General features: G+C 41.8%; 1 protein-coding gene across 1 annotated transcript in view; it reads right to left on the bottom strand.

Moving 5' to 3' along the window:
• Positions 1 to 1,638: 1,638 nt before the first annotated feature.
• spred1 (sprouty related EVH1 domain containing 1) overlaps positions 1,639 to 25,802 on the bottom strand; it is a 32,936-nt gene continuing 8,772 nt past the window's right edge. Inside the window, exons 2-6 of the mRNA XM_022750795.1 lie at positions 21,579 to 21,849; positions 16,596 to 16,764; positions 12,436 to 12,482; positions 6,757 to 6,912; positions 1,639 to 6,598 (exon numbers count right to left, since the gene is read on the bottom strand). Coding sequence (XP_022606516.1) covers positions 5,900 to 6,598; positions 6,757 to 6,912; positions 12,436 to 12,482; positions 16,596 to 16,764; positions 21,579 to 21,849 — 1,342 coding nt within the window. The 3' untranslated portion in view covers positions 1,639 to 5,899. The remainder of the gene's footprint in view (positions 6,599 to 6,756; positions 6,913 to 12,435; positions 12,483 to 16,595; positions 16,765 to 21,578; positions 21,850 to 25,802) is intronic.

Genomic DNA, 25,802 nt, shown 5'->3' with positions numbered 1-25,802 from the left:
TACAGTCAGTGAAAATGGATCTAGATAAAGTAGTACCTCCCAATTATCTTCACGTACTTCAGTATATGTTCAGTAGTAGACTTAAATGTTGTTACTTAGTAACTATGTACATATATTCAATTACTGTACTCAGTACATAAAGTTCTGAGGTGCCTGGGTATTTCCATTTTAGGCTACTTCTTCTCTACTACACTCCTGAGGGAACTACTACTACTTTACAGATTAATATTTTATAAGTAGCATGTAAAATGTCATGTATTTTTTCCTATACATTACACTACCTAAATGTACAGTATATAAAATAGTTAAAACTACCTTCAAATTGACTATCCACAACATTAAAATGCTGCTTACATATTAGTGTGTCAATAACAATTATCTGCTTATATAACATTATGATAATACAATGCAGACAAAGGCCATTATGCCTGGATAATTTATTATTTTATGTTTGGCATTTTAAGTACATTTTGGGAACTTTTTTGGAATTTTTGCGCAAAGAAAAGAACTAAATACTTCTTCCACCACCACTGGTCAATTCCATTCCATCCTCATTCAAAATATGATCAAAAATATGAGCATACTGGTTAGCGTTGCTGTTGTTACTTCTGACAAAATCAGCCTCTCCTTAACTATAATCACCAGTATAATACAGTATCTTGCACCTCACTGAAACCTTTGGAGTCAGGCTACAATAAAAAAAATGTTTGATTTAATCGATTAATGTCTCAAATGTCTTGTTTTGTACGACTAACTGACCAAAACGCACAGATATTGGGTTTATAATGATATAAAACAGAGGAGAGCAACAAATTATCACATGAGAAGCCAGAACCAGAGTATGATTCCTATTTCTGATCAGGTAATTGAACAGAATTGCTCATTTTCCATTGATCGCCAGATTGTGTCAGGTCTACTTTCGATATTTTTGCCTAAATTTAGCCATCTGGATTTTACACATATCGGTACTATGTCTTTTATATGTGTCTTTTCAAGTCTTTTCATAAAAATGCAGTGGTAACATTTCAGTCCTGATAGTTGAACTTCAAGTATTTACAAAAGAGGAAGTAATACTTTAATCGTCTCCTAATCAGCATTATGCATTTGGTTTGCCTTCAGTCTCTTTCTGTCTCTCCCAATTAAACATATTACACCTGGGGGATGCCGAGTGCATAACATGTTGCGCCTAATTTGTCACAATGACCACAGCATTTGTTTGAGCAGGAAACATGGAAATGTAAATGAACATAGAAAAACACAGTAAAGCCTACACAGCAAAAGATTAAAACTCACCATTTTATTATGATAATGTTATTTGATATGTCAAATTACAAGTGTATGATGTAACATAAAAACAGTTACAAACATATGTATGCATATTTACATTATATATTTATGAAAAGTAACGAGCTACATCTGTATGCAGAAAATACAACTATGACATGAGTTATTGGGACTATAAATTTTACATCATATACTTGGTATTCTCGAACCATGATAAGAAATACCTAGACGTGTAGAAACCAATAGAACCAGAACGAGAGATGTTAAATTGTAAGATGGAAACTAGGATGGACGTGAGGCACTTTTTTGAGGTTGTCAGGATGTGAAAGCCGATGGCACTAAGAAAAGAAAAAGAAAAAAAAAAAAGATGCACAGGAAAGAAATATGCACAAAGAGAGAGTGAAAAAAAGAAAAAGAAAGAAAACAGGCAGTGTTTACAGAATAGTTAAGAGTAGTACCATTTATACTGCAAGTTTCAAAACACAAATGTCTTCCACTATTTAGAACTAATCACATAAATGTTACATCAAGCGCTGTAAGATGAAAAAAAGCTTACATATAGTATCATCAGTGCACCAAAGCATTGGAGAATTGAAACATAACCACTCAACTGCTGTGAAAAGTAACCTTTTTAAAACAATACACTGAAGAGAAACAGGTTTATATAGCTTTTTCTTTTTTAATCTACACAATGTCAAGAATGTACACTTGTATGCATTCCCAAAGATATGCACAATTTCCAAGATTGAAAGAGGATAAAAGACTAGCAGCAAAGTGGTTAAAACTGAAGTCTTATATAATGCAGGTCAAAAAAATATATATATATTAAAGCGGACAGACACATGTTGCATATATAATACAGTACATGACAGGAAGTTGCACTGTGCTGGTTAATGCAGAATGAGAAGTGTTATTTCAGCATTCTCTACACTTTGTATAAATGCACGTCCTACATTTTGCTTCTCAGCCAGCAAGTTTTAATCAGGTTCATCAAACCTTGGTTCAGCTTGCAATAATGCAGGGCAATCCAATTACAATGGGAGAATATGACAACCAACCAAACATTTGGTTACACACCAACCCCACACGCGCACCACCAGCACACACACAGTACACACACTCGTCGTGGGCACACAAGAACGCACATATATAGTAACACTCGCGCACCCACACACATGCACAAGTGTCCACTTCAGCACACAGAGCAATCAAACATTTAAAAACTCGCCGTCATGGTTATATGCTGTTGGAGAATTAGGGTTTAACAGTCGTTCATAGCTGATTTTCTCTGTCAACACAATAAAATTAGTGATTGTATCTAGCAGCTTTATATGTATGTATGTAAATATATATATTTATATATCAAACTTTTGAAACAAGTGGACTGCCACTACTGTACCATGTTAGCACTATCCTTCCTTCTACCGTACAAAACTAGAGAGAAACTCTATTAGAAGCTCAATAGTCATTTCCATCACAAACGCCCTCTACTTTTCAATGTGAAATAATACTAAAAGGTGACCTATGTACATAATGCTGTCAATTGAAGCTACAGTATATGCTGACAGCAACGATAAATACAGCTCTATCTTTAAAATTTCAAAAAAAAAAAAAACAAACAAAAAAAAAAAGAAAAGCTGGGATTATTATCAGTACTTAAATATAGTGTTAAGTATTTACAGGTGTTTGGAGTTTGGTACCAGGGGTTGGTTGTCTACCTATATAGCGTTAAAGTGTCCTGTCCCGTCACTGACTCAGTCTGCAGAGAGGTCAATGTGTTTCCCACATTAGAAAGTTTGCATAGAAAGTAAAGGGAGCGTTGGTCAGGGTGGAATTAGGAAAATAAATGTTTCTCCTGCCACTACGTTATTTTTAAATCAGGAGTCATGGGAGGTGAGAAGAGATGCATATCTGTTAGCAACAGTACATGGATGTTGTACTAAATCTGCTGTTAAATGCTGAGCTGTAGTACAATTAGCACTCGTTTCAAACGTGCCAATGCCTTAGTTAGGGATGATTTCAGTTATTGCAACCAGACGTCCAAACTGAACCGTTATTTCTGTAGGGAATTTGTTCTAATCTAAGTCTTGTTGTTCAGAATAGTTTGGGTCAACAAAACTATTCTGTTCTGTTTAGTGAGCCAGGCCTTTTCAATTTCTAAATATCTGCTCTTTTGGGTGAGAAATGGGTTTTGAACACAGCTTGACTCTGGCTTACAGTCTGCCGAGCCCCTGTTTGCCAGAGGACCTTAAAGGAATAAAATTAGGCTTATTTCCTGTCTTTCCGAGAGTTGTGCGAGAACATCAATTCCACTCTCATGTCTGTACAGTAAATATGGAGCTAAAGCCAGCACCTGGTTAGTTAAGCTCAGTTTAGCATAAAGACTGTAAACAGGGGGAAACAGCTAACCTGGCTCTGACCAGAGGCAGCAAAATCCATCTACATCTTATGTCATGTTTGTTAACATAAACCAAGTGTAAAAACTATCATTTGTACACTTTGGTTTTTAGAACAAACTAAACAAACAAAATATAACATGTTAATTAGTGAGTTTTAGAGGTGCTGGTAGGCAGATTTTCTTACCTTTGGCCAGAGCTAGGTTATCTGTTTCCTTATTTCCAGTTTTTATCCTAAGCTAAGCTACACTAGCTGGCTGCTGGTTCCAGTTTCATGTAGAATGCACAGTATTGTATGTATTGTAATGTATTGATTTTCTCATCCAACTCTTGGCAAGAAAGAGAATAAGTGAATTTCCCTAAATTACAAATGACTCCTTTAACACCAGGATGTTCTGGGAAACAGGATGCTGGTCAGTACTGTTTAGAGTCAAAGCCTTCACCACATAGTCAGTGGTGACATTACATGACATCAGATCACCAGTGCATATGAAGACCTATGCACACGTGCACACGCACGTGCGCGCACACACGCACACATAAACACACAAACACACACACACATATCTGTATGTTTTTTGTTCTGTTTTGTTTACATCGCTAAGATACTCAGCATTCTGGAAACAAAGCATTCATTCTTTCATTCAGGGCCTGTAAAATGAAGACACGTGGAAGGAGTGGACTAACTTCCGAAGAACAACATAATACTACATTTGCACGAGATATGGGGGAAAATAAAAGGAAAAAAAAAAAAGAGGAAAAACCGATTCATGGGACAAACATGGAAATTTGAAGAGGGTGCTGCAACCAAAGCTTGGAGAGCAGTGCTTTCAGGGGGGTTTCCCCCATGCCTAATTGGATGTTAAATTAGTTAAATTTATGTACAGACTAATTCCAAAATCTGAGGGTTTCTCAATCAAAGAATAGCCTAATTTAAGTGCCTCATATTTTAACCAAGGAGCACTGTAACCCCTGTACTCACCAAAACAAAACTTGCTGGTTGAGCAACATTTCAGCCTTTGTTTCAAAAATAATTGTAAAATGAGTAGGAAAATAACAATGAGGAAACAAAACAACAATTTCACTACAGCAGTAAATAACTGGACTAAAAGTGAAATTCACTGGAGTAAATGAAATTGTCACGTATCGGTTTCAATTTAAATGGTTCAAGAGGTTCTAATGCTATTTTTGTGATGTGGAAAAACTATTTTTGGGGAACTCAGCATGGTAAAGTCATTACCATTTTTTTCCCTTCTGATCATGGAATCGATCCCTTTATTTTGGAATGCAATCAAATTGTCCGAATCACCTTGGAAAGGCAAGGTAATCATTTTAACATCTCCTAAATGAATGTCAAAAGCTATGCCAAGCTGTACCTTCAGAAACAAGTTACTCTTTGATTTTTTTCAACATTCGATGGAAAGGAAAACAAGGAAATCAATTGGCCATACATCCACCACAGGAACATCTCTCAAATGTTAAAATTACACTAAATATGGTGGTTAATGTACCACAATTTGAGAGGGTTACCTTTACTCAGTGGGGGGGAATACCATTTCTAGTGCACTTTTCTCTGTCTAGTAATTACATTGTCAGCAAATGCTTAAGCCATGAAGGAAAGGCCACTGTTACCCAACTGCAAATTCACAAAAAAGCAAGAACATATCCCTTTTAGCATACTCAAACAGCAAGTATTTTTCTGAACGCAGAATAGTTTTGTTTTCTTTTTTTGTCATTATGTTGTCGCTCTCTGTACAAAAGACAATTTTCCTTCATAAAGTTACACATTACTTGTAGTAGAGTTCTGACATTTGTGGCCTGGCTTTGTCAATGCATGAGTGTGAATGTGAGAGAGAGGTGGGTGTGTGTGTGTGTGTGTTTGTGTGTGTATGTGTCTGTGTCTGTGTGTGAGAACAGGTGTGTTTAGTAACATCTCCGAGTCTATTAATCTTGACGTTTCCTCCTCCTCTTCTCCTCAGATTAAGCTCCTGAACTTAGCTTGATGCTCAGAGCCCCCACAAAGCATATGGTTTGTCCTCCACTGCTGCTTGTCGGCGACAAACACAAACTGAAATCTCCAAAAGCCCTCAGAGCTGGGGATCAACAACATCACCCCGTCTGAGAGGGGAATGAAAAAAGGATGCCGGCTTTTAATTTTCCGCTTTTATCCACTTCCTGTGTTAGCTAGCTTTGAGGGTGTCCCAGAGTCTGGCATCGGGTCACCCCGCGGCCTTGTGCTTGCCCCCACAGCAGCGGCAGGCCTCGCCACAGTGGTGGCAGGCGCGCAGGGGCAGGTAGCAGCACATGCAGGGCGCAATGAAGGAGAGCGCCACCAGGGCCAGCCAGCGTAGACAGAACTGCTCGTCAGATGTGTCACATGAGCAGGGGTCTGAGAAGTCGCCCTCAGAGTCGGACATGCAGTGGTACAGCATGCTCTCGGCGCACAGCATGCAGCTGACTTTGTAGATGCACTGCTTGATCGGGTCGGGGGCGTCTTGGCACTGCCCCCGCCAGTTGTCTTCATGGTTGAACATCTCCCGACAGTAGATGCAACGCGAACGCTCACCGTCCTCTCGTCGCCGTCGGCCCTTCTTGGACTTCAGCAGGGGCGAGGGCTGAGTTTTGATGGCTGTGTCCTTGCCCAGCCCCAGCCCCATACCTGTTCCAATTCCCATACCAGGGCCAGAGTGGGAGTCCCCACCTGGGCCATCCGGGAAGAGGTACTCGCACTTCTTACTGTCCAGTTTATGGAAGGCGGTGGGGAAGTCCAGGTCCTCGCGGTCAGCATCCTGTTTCCACATGACAGGGTGGCGGTAATCCTCGTAGCCGCGGATGAGCACGTCTTTGCGTGGGTTGATGCGAACAATCTCCTCTTCGTCCATGTGAAAACTGACATGGCGAGTTGTCTTAAAGGAGACCTTCAAAAGAAAGAAATTGACAATCAGTTGGATTACTTTAATTTCACAAGCTTCAATCTTGCACTGGTAACTCCACACTTTCATACCAAACATCATTTTTGAAGAACTAATAATTCAAATTTTGGAGATGTGATTGGTTCTGTGGAGCAGAGGCAGACCTGTGGAGGCAGGTAGCGGCGGTTGCTGAAGGGGAACTCGTCGAAGGGCTGCGCACGGACGTAGCAGCCCCTGAATGGCTCGGTGGAGACGACGTTGTTCAGAGGAGAGAATGGCTCTTTCATTGGGGTACAGATGGAGGGAGGCTCATCACACACCTGGAGAAATACAGAAAAAAAGAAAGGTCAGGTAAGTTTGACAGTTTGTGGAAATCTCTTTGAAGGAAAACTCAAACACATTTTATGTTTGCCCTCAACACTTGAGATGACAACTACGTGTGAGGAGCCAAAGCATTTTTAAACTATTTTACGGAATCTGTTCTCGGATAAATTGTGATGTACCGTCATTATTGTTCTATATATACACATCTATATACATATTAGCTGAAGACTTTAACATCTATCACTGTCACAGTCTATGTTACCATAAGTCTGTCAAAAGTACTAATGGTCATCAGTTCAGTTTTCATGACCGCTACAGTTTTGACTCAGGGTGTGTAGGCTGTGTGTGTTCCACTCGTAACCACCAGGGGGCATCCTGCGCCCACACTTGGCCAAATGACTGTGCTGTGTGGTGATGACTCAAGGCCCTTCTGTTAAGAACTCAGAGTTCCCATCAGCCTTGCATGTGTTCCCACAAACATTTTAACTGATGCGAAATGTACAAACAGGGGCCCAAAAAAAAAAAAAAAAAAAAAAAAAAAAAAAAAACATGCAGAGAAAAATAAAAATTAGACAAATGTTGGAAAGTGTGCGAGGAGAAGTGAATGTGAGATAACACTCCTTCCACCTCATGCCAAATAATCTCATAATTACAGGAGGGAAGCTCACTGTTGACATCAATCAAGATGAGATGTCTATAAATAACATCTTGTGAATGCCACAGACGGCATCAAATAAGGCAAAAATTATTACTACATATCCACAAATATAAAAGAAATAGATATAGATCCATTAGAAACAGTCCAATACTTCAGTGCTCATGGCAACAAAATTAGAAGCGATGGCTATTTCATGATTCATGCGTGCAGAGGTGATGAGAGACGGGGGAGGATAGCCGGTTATTACATCAAGAGCTTTGTGATGATATTTTATGTCCAGCTTTATTTCAACACAACCATCTGCACAACTTCCAGCTTGTTCGCGCACCAAACATCACATCCCATATGAAAACCACATGAAAATAAGGAGAATAACTAAATTCTATATCTAAAACTAAAATTGTGTCATCTTTCTCGATACTGTCTTTATAGGTAAACTGTTTGAAAATGAGCCAAATAAACTGCAGGTCTTCAGGGTTATTTCTCTCTTGAAGTCCCACTCAGAAATACACAAACGTGGATGGACACACGCTGAGGTATCTCCACACGTACAACCACACGATCCAACTGCATTCAAGCCTTGTACACACTGGCTAACTGTCCCTCTTTTCCCACACTCACCCCGACCTCATCAAGGCAGGGTTAGTCCTCCTCTCTTCTCCTTCTCCCACCCTCTCTCTCTCCCTCTCTCTGCTCTGCGTGTGGAGGAGGCTGCTGGCTCTGGTTAGTCAGTGCCGTGTGTAAAGTAGCCCACGCCAGTGCTTTAACGCACAGCGGAAATCTGGTTTGCTCCCAGCTGCTGCTACAGTAATTACTGTCCTGTGGTTGCTAAGAGATGCTTCCTTTGACTTCTTTTTTTCCCTCTCTTTCTCTTCTTTTTTTCCCCCCTCTCTCTCCTCCGCTTGCCCCCCCCCCGCCTCTAGACTGCTAACACATGGTGTGTGTATGTGTGTGACTTTGCTCCCTCTTTGCCTCCAAACATACCAAGTGGTGTAACACACATCCACAGCGTCTGCAGGGGAATGTGAGGAATAGGAGACAGTGGAGGGAGAGAAGAGAAAGAACAGAACAGGAAAAAATGAGTTTGTGTTGTATTCCTGTGTGTGTGTCTGTATGTGTGTGTGTGTGAGAGAGAGAAAGAGAGAGAGAGAGAGAGAGAGAGAGAGAGAGGGAGAGAGGGAGAGAGGGGGAGAGGGGGAGAGAGAGAGAGAGAGAGAGAGGGAGAGAGAAAGGGAGAAAGAGAGCAAGAGGCCAAAGAGTCTGCCGAGGGAATGTCATAAACCAGCTCCAGCTGGAGAAATGCAGCACAGAACTTAAAAAGCCAGATGACAGCTGTGTGTGTATGTGAGAGAAAGAGAGAAAGGAGCGAGGGGTGGAGAGGTGGGGGGGCGAAATGGGAAACAGACTTGGGCTTCCTTTTAAAGCGCTTGCCTAAGCCCCACCATTCAAAGGCATGCGTGGGGGCCAATCTGGAGCTGATCTGGCCCTAGAGATGTGGCTGGGTGAGGGAGGAGAGGAGAAGATGGGAGGGACGGAGGGGAGCAGGGTGGAGGTGGTGGGAGCCAGGGGCAACCTGGCTCCACACCAACATCAGGGATCCATGCACTTCCGCCCTCAAAGGCACAGGGGCTCAGGACAGGGAAGGCTGGGGTCGGCCCACATACTGAAAAGCCACTCGGCGTACTAGCTCTCTGCATCAGAGAAAAGAATGGAGAAGAAAAGATGATGTGCATGTTCAGAGGTCTGATCAACAACACTAAACTGTTTATGACTGTGAATATATGCGTTTCTCACGCTCAGCTCAAATGAGGCAAATCATGAGTAGCGCTTATCTCTGGGTCTTGTTAACTTAAAAACAAAGAAGTACAGCCAAGTCACAGGCTATTCCCCACATGTCCCTTAAAGTAATGGGAAATACGCTTATTCTTTTTTTTGCCAAGGGTTACATGAGGAGATCAATACCATTCATATGCCTGAATATGAAATACTGTATGAAGCCACAGCCAGCAGCCAGTTGGTTTAGCTAAGCATAAAGACTGGAAACAGCTAGCCTGTAAAAATGACAATTTATGGTTTAACATGGAGTTACATTCCCACCAGTTCCAGGCTGTAGCTTAATATTTAACACACACACACACACATATATATATATATATATGAGACTTGTATCGATCATCTTATCCAACTCTCAACACCAAAGCTATGCACAAAATGCCAAACTATTCCTATAAACCGTGTGTCTTTACTGGCTGCAAGGTGCTTTATGGAGCCCTGTCAAGCCACAGCAAACCAGTCTCAAAGTTTCTGCTCTTTGAGTGAGGCTGTAGAAGTCAACTAGCCAACAAAACCTCTGTGTACTAAACTGATAAGAGAAAACTTCCTGCCAGTGCTAAATTAGATGCGGATGTTTTCCTGTGGCATTCAAAAAAAAAAAAAGTACTAACGGAAGGACTGTGGTGGTACAGCATTATTCCTGGCAGTGGGTCATCACAGCTGAGTAGGATATTGTGCAACCACCTTTTTTTTTTCTGTCTTTTTTTTTTTTTTTTTACATATACATATGCATATGCATATATAGTGTGTGTTGTGTGTTTGTTTCCGGGTGAGGGGAAGAATGCGGTAAGCTTGTGAGGGGCATACAAATGGTTGCCGAGTCTCAGTGGGCAGGATGTGGGTGGAGAAGACCATCTCGAAGGTATGTGGAGTGACACACAACACGCAAACATGAATGGATGACCCCACTCACACACACACACACACACACACACACACACACAAGTCGAATGCTTGTAACAATGCAAGGCTATCAAAAATTCCACCAAATTTCAAATTTTTTTTTTTTTTTTTTTTTTTTGAGATGTCTGAATCTAATCAAGGAACTAAAACAAGGTTGATGGGGATCTCCGATGCTGATAGATAGACTGGTGTCTGTTTACTCAACAAGGTCATAACTACTCAAGACAGATCTGCCGCAGTTAATAACACAAACTGAAGGCCCAAACAAAGAAATTTATATGCATGTTTATATGCATGTTTTTTTTTTTGTATACACCATATTCCTCCAGCATGTACATGCTTTAGAGAGCATATTCTATGAGGTTATGTTTATGAACAGTTGTGCGAATTTATTTTGGAGCATAAAGCCACACAGCTGATGTCACACCTTGTTGTGTGGTGGTATTTGCTAGTTCTCTGGCTGCAGCACTTGCCACTGGTTCACTTCTCTTTTTCTGTAGCCCAGGTCTCAGACCGCAACATTCGGATGCCAAATCACCATGGTGACACCCTCGGTGGCTCACTTGCTGAACCTTGTGAACACCCCCCCCAACCAACCAACCTCCCCTTCCCATCCCCCCCTACCGCCACCCACCCCACCACCCCCGCTGCCTAGCAACAGTGGTGCCACTGGATTTCCTGTATGTTCAGGCTGATTCCTTAAAGAGGAACTTCGCCACAGGAACAGGAACGTGGCTCTCCCTCCTTCACTGCACTTTTGGTCCACAGCGTACAGGGTGTCAGACACGAGGCAGGTCAAAGGTGATGATGACAATTGTCCGGCAAATGCAAAGAACTCATAACTCAAAACTAAGCCATTGGAGGTGCAGTGTGGTGTCAAAAACAAGATGTTGTTGAGGCAGTGGTGGCATTTTAAATAAACAGAGTCAGCGAAAAATAAAAACACCATGCCCTGCAATACAGCAATCCCACAATTAGTACTTGTTGAAGCTACTATTTTAGTTGTTTGCAACTTGGCTCAGTTTCATGACATGTTTTGAAGTTGTACTTGTGTTTATACCACAAACTATAGTGTGAAAAATGACCAGGGATGAATTAATATCTCTCTGACACAGTGTCAACAGTCATTAATTCCAAGTTTCACAAAGGTAGCACCTTTTGCAGGACAGTTGTATGTGTTGGACTGCATTCTCTATTTCCTGTCACTCACTGTGAATGTGCATTTACAAGAACTGCTCTCCCTCCCACGCATGTGTCTTTTCACCTACTTTGCAATCAGAAGTAAAACAGGTGACTGACGTTCCTTTAACAGGCCTGATATCTAAAACAAATGAACATGGGTGTGTAGACTTGAACTATATACCTGCTGCCTTTCTCTGCTAAAGAGAACACAGCACTCTAAACCACACATGTTGACAGTCAATATAGCGCCACACGCCATATATATACACAATTCTTAACATAATGCACCTGAACAGTTTTCAATCAGTCAACAAAAGGAGGCCAAACTCATGAGGAAACACATTCAGGCTGGAGAACATTGAAATCATAGCGCATTTTCACCAAGCTGCCTTTGAACAACCAGATCCTGAGGCAATAGTTATTACATCAGCATCTATTGTACCAAGAGTGACAGCTACCAAGGTAGATTGATAGAGACAGCTAAGCTTGCTCCAGCACATTCGCTGGCCAACACCCAGCTTCACCTCAGGGTCTGGCTGGCACTGGTTAAACACCTGTAAATCTCTAAGAACAACTGTTAGAAAACAAAGGCAGGTGTCAGTGCCTGGCTGGGACACATCAGCCCTCAAACATATAGCTCAGGTTCTAGCTATGACCTGCCTCCTATTTAATGGCGAGGGAGGGTTGAGTAATAAATATAACTACATAAGAACCTACAGTAGGTGCTTTTAACACTATAATTAACCATTTCTCACAGCATGATACATAGAGACTTGATTAAAGAATTATCAGTGTGTTCAACTGGGCTTTTTTGTGAATTTGTCTAGCAAAAAATGAACTGTAAAAAAGCCTACACTAAATAAATTTGACCCAGCGCACTAAAAACACACACACAAAACAGATTTACTTCATACTAAAAACACTCAGTTTTGATGTCACTTACCGGTAGTCCATCCTCGGGCGTATCCCCTTCCCCAAACGACCGACAACCTGGAGGAGAGAGGGAGAAACCCAGGAGGGAAATGATTAGATGTATACTCAAGCCAATATAAGCATTGTTGCAGTTAAATAAGCAACTAAAAGGTTAGATCAGTTAAGTATTAAAGGCACACAACCCATTTAACAGCATTTTCTAAGGCATACATCTCAATTAAAACCTCCTCACAGTCACCAATAGTATTACTGACATGTAGCCTCAGGTTTTTCTACATTACAAAACCTGTTTAATAGCACATATTCATAGCACTATTTCTACTGTCTTAGGTAAATTTATTTGACAAAAAAAAGACTTCTTTTTGGACCACTAGGGGGCAAAACCTTGTGGAAAACCAGTTAATTCTAAATGACAGTCTTTCACTTACTTGTACAAACACACACAACCAAAAAGATTTTTTTTTTTTTTTTTTTTAAGCCTAAGCTACATTTCTGATAATTTATACCATGTTCATCCAAACTATTTCACTGTCAATGAATGGCATCTCTTCTACAAAGCACAATAGATTCACAACACTGATTCTTGTCAGGGCAGAATAGGCCAAGACTTCTGCTTTCCTCTCACTGCGTGTAATGGGGAATTGAAAGCTGCTTTGTGTCAGTGGGGCACACAGAAGTTAATGAAATATGCATGCCTAGAATAATGTAACCCCGACCTCGGCTAAAACGCCATGTGACATTTCCGCATCCAAAACACCTCGTCTGCTGATGCTAGAGTCAGAGCTTATGTTTCAGGTATCAGGCTGACCATGTTACAGCTTTTCATTACCACTGAGAATTAAACTGGTTCTGTCGATGGTGTAACCTGAGCAGAGACACTAATGTTACTGGTATTTTCTTCTTCTTTTTTTTTTTTTTTTTTATACACAAGATGCTGTTTTGTTAAACCCCTTTCTACCAATAAAAGGGCGGAAAACGTTCAAATTTAGAACTCCACTGCTGAATAAATAAAATTGCTGTCCAATATTATTGTAATTTAAAAAGTAATGTTGATGATGTACAGTTGTTAATTTTAATTGTGTTCATATGTGGAGTTCAGTGTGTGCAGATGAGGATGCTGAGGATGCTGTTTAGATGAAAGTGTTTGTGAATAAAATGGGCCACTCCAATGAAGAAGGTTTGTATCTGATGTTTGATGTTGAGTAAAAACCAGTGCTGCTTGTGACTCTGTGCTTTTGAAATCTTCAAGCAAGATTGCAATAATGTCAATCAAACTATTCTGATACGTGACATCTACCTAGCTTTACTTGTAATGTGGGCATTACTGCGATTTGTTTCAGTCCTACGTTCTTTGTCTTATTATTCATGTAACTTAAAGCGTAAAGGTTTTCAGATTTTCTCTACTTTGCCTCATATGGTTGAAAATCTAATGATCCAATAATAAAAGTCAATTAACTTTGTGTTAAACTCATGCATTTTCAGTTACCTGATTAAGATTAAAGTACAACTTGATATCATTATCACTTCACATGTACTGGTATTCAGACTAGTATTGTAAATTTACACACAATATCATTAAAGACTGTGATGAAAACAAACCTAGAACTTTTCAGCATATTCATGATAAAAGAAAACACTGTTAAGGAAACTTAATAGAAGAGAAAATGGTTGAAGCTAGGGTCTTGGCAATGTTGAAGAAAACAGAGATTAAACCATTTCCATTGGGATGAAAGGGAAACTGTTTGTACCTGGGGCATCAAGCGGTTCTTTTTTTAAAACTTAGGTTCACTTAATTAGGATCACTGAGGCCTCGTTTGAAGCACCGAGGCATCAGTCAGCCTGTCTGCATTCAGGGTGGGATACATTTCTGTATCTGCCATAGAGAGGACAGAAGAATTCACTGTAGCTCTGTGGCTTGTGTTAGACACAGTCTGTCCATCAGTCTGTGTGTCTGACTGTCTCTGAATCACATGGAGAAAGGTGCGTGTGTGTGTGTGTGTGTGTGTGTGTGTGTGTGTGTGTGTGTGTGTGTGCGCATTTATGCACTACTGAGAGAGAAAGAGGCTTCCTGCAGCACGACTCTGGCAGTGCTGGGCCGCGAAGCTGCCTGAGCCATGTGCCCGGCGTTGCCATGGCAACAGAGGACTGCAAGACTGATACACACACGTGCGCACACACACACACAGGCAAAACATATTCTCTCTCGCTGCCTCTTCTCTCCCCACGCACATTCACGCAGCAGTCCAGCAGCAGAACGATGCAACAGGAATACAGAAGAACCTGCCTGCCTGTGCTGAGGAGAGGCATTACACAACACTGGCAGAATACAGAAGATGCCAGGAGAGAGGGGAGAACAGAGGGAGGAGAGGACAGGAGGGGAAGAGAGCAAGAGAGAGCACGAGAGAGAGAGCGAGAGAGAGAGATGGATAAAGAAGTGCAGGCACTGGGGAGACAAAGCTCACCATCACCTGCTGTAGCTGACATTCACAGGAAAGAGTTGAAGCATTTACTAGCAGGCAGGCACTGAACAACCTCTGAGTGAGGTGAGGGGTGGGGATGGGGGGTGGGGGGGTGTTTTTAATCACAGTGACCAGCTATCCGACAAGCTCAACTTTTTCCCACAAAGCGTAATAATAATTAATTTCTCTTTGTCTATTTGCTGTGATAAAAAGATTAAGAAAACCAACAAATATTTACATTTGAAAGCTGTGAATGTTACTTTAAAAAAATGAAATAGTTGGTGATTCAATTTCTGTTATTCAACTAATATGTTAACTGAGTAAAACAGCCTAAGCCAACTAGGCCTCACACCAACCAATCGGACCTGACAAATTACCTCCCATATGACACTGTTGTCCTCTCACTGATATAGTGTTATGTCTATAAGATCCTATTATTCTTTGCTCTCTTTCTTCATGTGAAATTCACAGGAAAAGATTTTTGCAAACTCAGCCCCACAGTCGTTGCCCATGATTACCTTTTACCTAGACTATGTGTGGACTTGTGCCCAGGAAGTTCAAATCTCAGATAATAGGTTGTGGGCGAGAAGCGACTGATGCCCAGCAGCGATAAGCCTTTGCGATATGTTCTGCTGTACCTCCTCTATGCTCCCCAGGGTTCCTGGGTCTAGAGAGTAAAGGAGATTATAGCGTGTGAGCCAGCCAGCCAGCCAGCCAGCCAGCCAGCCAGCCTCTTGTGTAACATGGGGCTGGGTGGCAGATTGCTGAGCTGGCGATTCTCCTGCTAATTGGATGACTTTGCAACCTCTGGCACTGCACTGAAAAATAATGCTTATCAGGACCCAACTCAAATCAGAGACTCAACTCCACCCAAGTGTAATATCTAGTTTAGCTTAAAAATATGTATAAATGCCACATTATACACAGCCAGACCAAACCCTGCTTGTTTTTCGGACTAGCCTAGCCAGTCCTCAAACTCACTTCCAAGTGTGAGCAGCACACAAGCCCAACCTGGTCAAGTTTCGTCTGACGAAAGCTCTGCCCTATCTCAAGTTGCCATCTATTCTATGTCTTAAATGCTCTTTCTTACCAAGCCCTCCCTTTCTGTCCTATATCACCCACTACCTGGGCACAGCGCTACCCTGCCAGTCTCTACAGGAAGTGGAGAGTTTATCTGGGCAGCTGGCACTGATAAGATAAAGCAGGAGGGGGTCATGCTCGGGTGAGTGAGCAGGTAGAGAGATTGGGGGTGGGGGTCATCAACGCTAATCAATGCTATGCATCTCCCCTACAACAGATGCTAGGTCAGCCGTTACAAGCTAGTGACAGACAGGCAGGAATACAGGCTTCAGACACACAGCAACAGAATGCATGCCACATCCATACACATACACCCATATTATTTTACGCGTATTGGATGGCTGCCAACACACATAGTATAGTGCAACCTCTTAGAGGGAATTCCAAACAAACCTGGTGTTTTGTTGATCGTGTGAGAGGGTGAACGGGGGGTGAGGGTAGTGAAAAAAAAAAATCTGTGGGCTGCTCTGATGTTTTGATACGGAAACAACAGCAGATGCTGGTTGCTTGATTTTTAAGTTAAGGTGCGTTCCGCTGAGTTGCTATTGACTTTGTTATCTGGTTTGACCTGCTTCAAACTCACACATGCAGGCACCATTAACAATGGGACAACACACACACACATGCCCACCTTGGTTGATGTCCTCAATGGCCCGGCGTATGCCCCGGTCAAAGGCACGGGCGTCAGCAGGGCTCTGGAAGGTCAGTCCAAACTTCTTGTCGTTGATTCTCCAGTGGTGGAAGATGGGGTTGACCTTGTTGTATACAAGACCTTTCTGTAGGACACACTCCAGGACCACCTGATGACACAAACGCACACACAGTGTTTGAGAAACAGGAATAGGAACCACACAAGTTGTACTTTCTCTCCAGATCCAGACAGTGCTAGAAAATCAAAGTTGTAGTTCCATTTGGTCAAGCTATGAGTTGTTAGTATGCAGACTGGAAACTGCATAATTTAAAGGCTGGCTGATGTTGATGAAACTCAGTGGGGAACACACATGTAAATCCTTCATCTGATTCCTCTCCCTAAGCTGTTTAAATGTGTCACATTCTATCGTTCCACTACAACGTGAGTAAGAGAAAGAGAGAGAAAGAGAATGAGGAGAGGCCCTGCATCTGGAACTACACATAACTCTAGAGCTTCTACAACAGAAAACGAAAAAAAAAAATCATCCTAAACCCAATAATTTCACATACTTTTTTGGATAATTTGTAAAACACATTCTAAATGGTGGGGTTTTCATTTCAGATGATGATAAAGTTGGTGAGCAGCGGTGGTGGTAGAAGAAGGGGGGCTGAGTATGTTTTGGAACCAGGCAGCCAAAGTGTGTGGCAGAGAGAGACTGTGTTTCCAAAGCCTATTATTAATCAGGGCTACTGGGCCGCCTCCCGGCCTTCCTCTAGGCAGATTAAATGAAATGAGAGACGGCCATTACAGTCTTTGAGGTTTTTTTTTTTTTTTTAACCGACGTGCACGAGAAGTGGCTTAATGGGGTGTGAATGTGTGAGCGAGCGTGCGCATGGCGATCTGCGTGAGAGAACGCGTGAGCACAGGAGCTAGTGTGATGACAAGCTCAATGACCCCAAGTGCTACACTGTGCATCTTCACAGTGCAAATGCCTTGTCAGAGGATAACAGTCGCAAACCAACACTCGACGGCTGAAAGCAGATGGCACCGTTCCCCCTGGATCTGGGCAACAGTCAACATGCACGCTTTAAGACGCTGATACGTGGCAGCTGTATGAGAGGTTGATGATATGTGATATGCGTGTGTCAGAGCGGGAGTTCGCCGGTCTACATTTCCTTCTGAATGTCTGAGTGAGAGTTGCTTTTCACAGTCTTTGATACGATTGCAAGTGTAGTGCAACATCATTTTTCTGCATGCGGATGTGATGAAAATGTGTCTCACAGTATCTGCCTTCACATCACTATTGGATACAAGTATACCCAAGAAGGAGGGGCAGGGGTTAAGCCTGTGTGTTTACCCAGAGGCAGTGGAGGAGGAGAGGGATGGATGTGAGGAGGATGGTGTGGCAAGGCGTTTGGGGGTGGGGTTTGGGTGGCGGGGTGGGGTGGAGAGTGGGGGGGGGTCCTCTGTGCCTCTGGGGCTGATTGTGGAGGCGAGACTGAATGGAGCCAGAGCAGGTAAGGTGAGCGCACAGCAAGGCCGACAGAGGAGGAAGTATCACAGTTGCATGGAAGGACGATACTTAACACCACATTCCACACTGTGCTCAGAGAAAAGAGGAGGAGGAGGAGCCACCCTGACAGAAAGAGAGACAGAAACGGAAAGGAGGCAGGAGATGTTAGAGGAGGAGAGGGACGGAGAGACAGAGACAGACGGAGGTGAGACGTGCAGAGAGCAACGATGAGATAGCGTGAGAGCGGAAATGCTTGGAATAAAAGGAAACATCATCAAACCTAATTGTCTTGGAAAATGTTTGGTTTGAGCTTATAAAAGTCATTTGCTGTGTATTGGTGTATCAAAAACATAGATACACAAGCATGAAAGATGGTACGCAATGATTGCGTTTAAGCACTCACTTTTGAAGGCTTAGCAGGAAAGTGACACATCACTCACGACTTTAACCATATTTCGCTCGCAAAGATAGAACAATCAAATGACAAGGTTGACAGTAGAAACAAACGACTATATCCAGTGGGCCCTTGCCCCAAGGCAAAACTATTTAGAGTTAACCTTGTCCACACCACATTCACAGCTGTATCAATCAAAAGCAGTCACAGACTATGAACAACAGGAAGTGAGGTGAAGTGGCAGAGAGCTTAGCCAGAGATTTGTCATAATCCGATAGCCTGTATGGTAAGTAATCATCGACTAATTAGATCTGTAGTTTTTAAGAGTCAGAGAATCTGAGTGAGTGAGAGGGAAAGAGAGCAAGTGAGAGAGAGAGAGGAGGGAGGGGGCAAGGAGGAGAGTGATTGGTAGCTATATGGAGAGCCAGCTGAGTCATCACCAGTACACTCTGTGCCGCATCACTGCGCTTATAGACAGATCCCCTCCACTTCTCTTCTTCCGTCTCCCGCCTATCTGGTACCACCTCTGTTTCCTGCTCTTTGACTACACCCACATCTCTTTTCCTGATTCCTCTCATATCTTATGCACCCCAATCACCGTGTTTCTACCAGCCGAAATCGTGCCTTTTTGATTTCAAAATAACTGCATCTCTAATCTGTTTTCCTCCATCTAGCTCAGGTTCCTATCAGGGATGGGACGTGTCATTGTGCTTCTCTATCATGTTCATTTCTGGCTGAATTACAACACTGAAATTGTATCCCTTAAGACGACAAAAAATATACCTACAACATATAAGACTATTTTCTTTTTCTGTGAATTACAAAAGAACAACTCAAACCAAACAGCCATTCAAACATTCCGGAGCTTCTCACTAGGCCTTTTTTTCCCCTACTTTTCAACATCATTCATACAACATAATTACGGTCTTTCATTCACTTCTGAAATCAAAACACTGACGCTGCTGTTTTAAACAATACTGTCGCAACAAGTACTGATTTTGTCATGCGTTTTTTCTGACTATTGCTAACATGTTCTTATGTGGTTCTGTCTGTTGCTGTTGTTTTCTTGGACTCATCATTCTGCCTCTCTTCTTCTGATGCCCTCAGACTGTCGGTAACGCTGTGGTTCACGCCAACACCCTGGCACTGGGTGGCATCCCGGCAGATCTACATATGGCTGGGTGTTTGTTGTGGTGGCTGGGGGTAGACTCTGGCGATGATAGGGGTGTTTTACCACATCCCAGAACAGTTGCCAGGGTCTCTGAGCCATGTCTATACCCTGTCTGAACAACAGCATTCCCGTCACACCCTTTCCTGTGCCACACACGCGCTTGGATAGCAACGCGTAAAACACAAACACGCCGTAAACACAAAACACACATAAAATGTGTTCATTCAAAGTGGATTTATAAAAAAAAAAAAAAAAAAAAAAGGTGATTTAGACGCCCTGCTGTAACAAGCCACCAGACTCTGCGCATCATGGTGGCCTCCTCTGTCTCCTGGCATCTGACAGACAGTTACACACACACACATACACAGATTTACACTCTCATTACCGCAGACCAGGATTATCCCAGTGCATCTACTGGATCTGTTTTACATCTACAATACAGAATGAGTGTGTGACAAGTAGGTCACGAGTTTTACAGAAAACTACAGCATAAGCCATAAGGATTAGAACCACAACATATAACTTGATCTTTTGAAGCCTCACTTTGATTGTGAAGAAACAGAATGACCATGCAGTTTGCAGCTGAGATGTTTTCATGAGTTCATGTTATGCAGGGTGCCAAAAATGGGTTTAAAAAATAAAAAAATATATATTTATTGTCAATAATTATACCCCTTCCACTGCATGTTATATTTACAAAAGTGTAGCTGATTTACAAGCATTTCGAATCCATATTCATAATTGCTTTATAGGACATTGTGCTACTTATGAATGAAGCCCTACACAGCTGGCGCCACTGCAACTACTGACAAATTGTGCTTGTAGAGCAAAGATTGCAGTGCAGCTAGAGCATGGTAATGCTCAGTTTGTACTGTAAAAGACTTAACACTAGAGCTGTAATGAGTGGTCAATTAATGGATAAGCTGATTGACAGCTCATAGACAGAAAATCAAGAATCAGTAGCTGTTTTGATAATGAATTATTAGTTGGCTTGTTTTTCAAGCCAAATGCCAGCTATTTACTCATTCCAGCTTCTCAAATGTAAGATTTTTGTTGCTTTGTTGCGTTTGGACTGTTGGACAGACAAAACAATCAACATGAATATGTCATTGGGCACTGGAAAATGGTGATGGCCATTTTCAGCATCTTTTGAAAAATGAAAATAAGATTATTGAACAATTGATAGCAGCAGCCATACTATAAAAACCCTGCTTTTAGAGCCAAGTCATTTTTAAATGGCTTTGTAGCTCTAACTGTTTATGTGTCAGGTCATCACATTGCGAAATACTAGTGTGTCTAAATTTTCCTATTAACTATAGAGCGTTTTACACACATTTGGGTCATTTGTGGTTTTTTACTGTTGGATTAACCAGGGACATATTTTCCTGACTTAATTTACTGTCGCATACGTTCTTTACATTACACATCAAGTAGGAGAAAATATTCATAAAAAAAAGGTAGGCAATTATATTTGTGTACTTGGAGAAGCGGAGTGAGTGTGAATTTCCAGCCCCTATTCCATCCTTCAGGTTCCTTCCAGGCTCTTTGTGTGTTTCCCACATCCCTCATCCCACATTCTCCGCTCCTGAGTAATCTGCCCTTCTCCCTGATGATGTCATCATGCATCACAGCATCACGCAGTTTGCTCCTATTTTCAGATACCTGCGCCATGGAGGAAAGCCAAACAACCACTTCCTGTGTGAGTATGTGTGAATGTGTGTGTGAGCGAGACAGAGAGAGGGGAGTATGGGAAAAGGGGGGCTCACGGTGATCTCATCCAAGAGAATGCACCATCTCTGGTTTGTACACCTGAATGCGCATGAAAGAGGCGGAAGGGCCAAATAAGAGAGGAAACACACACTTATAAAGACACTATTCACACATATGAGCTAGATGGTCCCTTACCAGTTTGTCTTTGAGCCTCTCGCCCTTGATGTGGAACTCCACAGCAGTGGGGCTGGGACTGGGACTGGGGCTGGGACTAGGACTGGGGCTACAGGGGCTGAGGTTGCTGCTGCTTCCTCCGCTGCCTCCACTGTGGGTGCTGCTGCTGTCCTCCGCCCGGCTGACCTTATAGACAGTGACACAGCTAAGGCCTCCGCCCCCCAGGGGAAGCCACCCACCGCTGGAGTCATCCCGAGTCATGACCACTGCTCTCACACGCGCATAACTGTCACTGTGGAGGAGGAAGGGAGAAAATGAGGAAGGTGGAAGGATAAGAAGACATGGGGAAAACAAGAGAGACAATGCCGTTAGTGAACATAATCAGTGGTAATCAGCATCTAACATTTTTCTATCATGGTCTTTTCCTTATGGACATTTTCTATTGACACAATATGTCACCTGGACCACAAAAGCATCATCAGAACTACATAGCCGACATCAAATATCAGCCCACATAATAGAGTTGAACCGCAGAAGAAACAAGCTGGAGTACAGTACGTGTAACCTGCACAAATGGTTAGTAAATGAGTAGTGAGGAACACACTATACAGACATGCAGATAAGATTAGGCGAGGAGACAGGTCTAAAATGTCTAGATCACATTTGTCCAACAGTTTGAATGTTTTACTCCAAGTGAAACACAAACCCCATCACACTAGAACTACTCTGATACTGAGACTGAATAAACCAAATTAATCTGTGGGGAAATTCAGGTGGTGACAGAAGCTATAACTAGGAACAATGCAGGCTAACATCTGCGACAAAACTAAAAATGAATGTAAAGAAGTCAGAGATTCAGACTTTGGATTAAATGTATATTTGGTTTTAGTGCATGAAATAACAGACTATTGGCTACGATTTCTGAAGTTTGAAGCCGTCAATGTATGTTTAACCCCAGCCAGAGGGTGACTGACCATGTGGCCAAGTTCGGGCTTTGGTCACTGCTGATTTCCAACCTTTCCCCTAAAGCAGGTGGTTTCAAATTAGACAACACATGACAGGAGCTCCAGCTTACATCACCCTCTTTCCACTCTGATTTCCCATGCTAATGCTGTTGGTTGTCTTCCTCCTCTCTCTCATGTCACCTACTAGGGCTCTGAATTATCTGGTAATAAATTGTAATGCAGTTCATTTGTAATACATAACATTAACTATGTAACTGTAGGAAAGTATACACCTATATAAAAAACTAAATATGTGTTTATATAGAGCAGGAATGAAATGAGGGGGTGATTATTCACTGTATTAAGAAATGCTTTAGATTTCAGAGGTTTATAGACAGCTGACATGAGGCTGTGTGTACAAAAATGCACAGACTTTCAGGTTTTTTCCGACATACATGCAATATAAACACATGCAAGCAAAAATTCTGCATCTCTCTGTTCCTTATTACAGTTCTCTCCCTTCCCATCTCCTTTGCTTCTCCCTGTCCCTTCACTCAGTCAGATGTTTCCCTGATTAGATAACACAGACTGCATTGGGCCACCGGAAATAACAAAGGTCAGGGTGTGCTGAGGGCAGCATTTTGCACAAACTCCTGGTAACATATTAAAGACTGAGGAAGATCTGAGAGCTGAAAGAAACGGGCAAAGTGAGAGGAGAATGTGACTGCCGGATGTCGTCCTGTGACACATTGCTCTCTGGCCAACATCCGTGTTGACCAATGAAATGAAGTCTGAAATGTTTTGTAAAAGGACAAATTTGAAACAGTGACTGAGGGAGAGAAATGTCACTGACGACATGTAATATATTACATAGTTAACTAGTAGCTCATGCTCCAGTTGAAGAAAAGCTGCGTCCTCCCCCTTACTGCCTCTCCTCTCTAAATCTTGGCCTACTCAATGAGGCTAACCTTTGGTCTCCTGCTTTCCACACCTTTGGCAAACCTAAGTGTCCAGGTTATTGGTTAGTAATTAATCCAAGAGCCAGTGAGCATAAAATCTCAAGCTTTTTTTTTTTTTTTCTTTCATGTGAAAGCTTTGATATCCTGGCACCTGGTAATAGTTGACCAAAGTTACCTCCAAGGATTGATGAGCATAAAAAATACAGGTAAGCCAAAAATGAACCAACCAACAAAACAGATTGCCTTTGTGAAAACCACACACTTCTTTCTGGCCAATTCTAGTCTGTTCAAACACACACTAAAGACTAAAGACAAGTGTACTTCCGCACTTCCGCATCAATGTATATACTAAAAGACAGATTTTCTCAACAAATTACTTACAAAATATTGAGTATCATTGCCATCATCCTCTCTCCCCTGCAACTAACTTAAACATGTTAACCCCTACTACTACTAAGCTACTATAATCAATATTTTAATAATAACCATGTATCAATGTATCATAGTGATGAACCTACAAAAGGAAAATCCCTCGAATCTGCAGTGGAGACCAAAAACAGAAACAGAACAGAAAATGAATATTGATCTTACCAATAGTAGCTAAGTGACCACAAACACAACTCCGAATGAATGATAATGTTGCTCCATAACTGCTGGATGTGTGAATAAGCAATTGTTTGCTATATCAACTTAAAAAAGTGATGATGTCAATGTTGTGTTTACAAATTACAAATTTATGCTAGTCCCCAAGTGGCCAAAAAGTTATTAGAGGTTAAAAGCAAAGTTTAGTCAAACATTATGTTTTTAAATTGCTGTTATTGTGGTAAGAACATGACTTGTTAATTACCAACCAATTAAATTCCATGCTCTTAGTCCAATATACCTTGGCTAGGCTAACATAAAAGGAGAAAACATAAAAACTCTTTTAATAAAAGAAATATTTCGAAAATACACCTTGTATGAAATTTGACTGGTTAGCTACCAAAGCCTAGCTGGCCTGCTAGTACATTTTTATTGTTACATTACAGATGCGAGACATTGATTTCCTTTAAAAAGGTAGGAAGAGGTGAGGAGTAGTCTGGCATCAATGATTGTTTCATAATTTCATGAACACGTTTATATCATGCTGCTGAATTACTTCTACCACGGCTGCTGAGGATGTTTCAAATCCAGGCAAAGTGATTCGGTGTGCTTCTGTCATTAGAGAAGGCACGTTGTAAAATGATTAATCTATCTACCAGCAAGCTGCTATGTTATAATTCATTTCATTTACTTTATATCCTTGAATATATTTCCTCTTTTTGACCTTCCAATAACCCGTCACTAATCAATACACCCAAACAGTCTTGCGGTCAGATTGAATGACTATCAAATTCTTCTATGATATTAAATTTGGTGGCGCTGTGCTCACTACTGCCTGTTGAAAGTCAATGCCACGGCAATCTGTCTATATTTTCAGCTAGCTTCATCCTTCAGGGTGCAAACAGAAATGGACAACATTGGAAGTCTTTTCCTTTGTTATTATCATCATGATAATTCCAAAGATATTTTCAAATATTATTTTGTGATGTTAATGCCACTAAATGAGCACACTGATCCAAAGATAAGTAACTATTCTGCCAATTAAAATGAACATGAATAAACACTAAACAGTAAGGCTGGACAAAAACAGATACAGAATTTATTGAATTACCAATATAATGAATCTCTTGTCAACCTAAATGTATTCATATCACAAACGTCAATGTTGTCTCTCACGCATTGCTCCAAGCTTAAACAGTAAATGGTCGTGGGAAACTGACAGAAAAAATACAACCACAACTCACTTCCCTCTTACACCCTCCAACAACACCCTTTCTGGTTACACCTTATAACTGTGTCACAGAAACAGTGCTTAACCTTATACGAGAAAAAAAGTATTTTTGAGCAGTATAACAGGCAGTAAAAGAGGGCAATACTGCCACTGTTACACCCCTCTATGGCCCCCAATAAAGGATGCGGGTGATGAGTGCAGGAGGGGCTGTCAGTCAGGCAAGGGTCCCTGGGGTGAACAGAAGGCAGGCGGTGGTGTCGCTCAGCCATGACCAGGGCACAATGACCAGGGCCTGACCCTTCAGACCTACCATCACACACATGCCAGCAACCATGACACTCACAGAGAGGGGGGGCTGGGCACGAAGAGGAAGTTAAGTGGACTGTGTATAGGTGCATTATTGCATCTAGCTTAAAACACCCATGTCAACCTAGTTTTAAGAATAGGAGACATTTCTACAAGAAAAACTGATAATTACTGTAGTGAAATGGTGAATAATTCAAAACTCATCTCTAAGGTACACTTCTAA

This window comes from Seriola dumerili, unplaced genomic scaffold (assembly GCF_002260705.1).
Source record: "Seriola dumerili isolate Sdu_G_001 unplaced genomic scaffold, Sdu_1.0 BDQW01000149.1, whole genome shotgun sequence".
Classification (NCBI taxonomy): Eukaryota; Metazoa; Chordata; class Actinopteri; order Carangiformes; family Carangidae; genus Seriola; species Seriola dumerili.
Note: the sequence above shows the minus strand (reverse complement) of the source record. Positions and strands in the feature narration are given on the sequence as shown.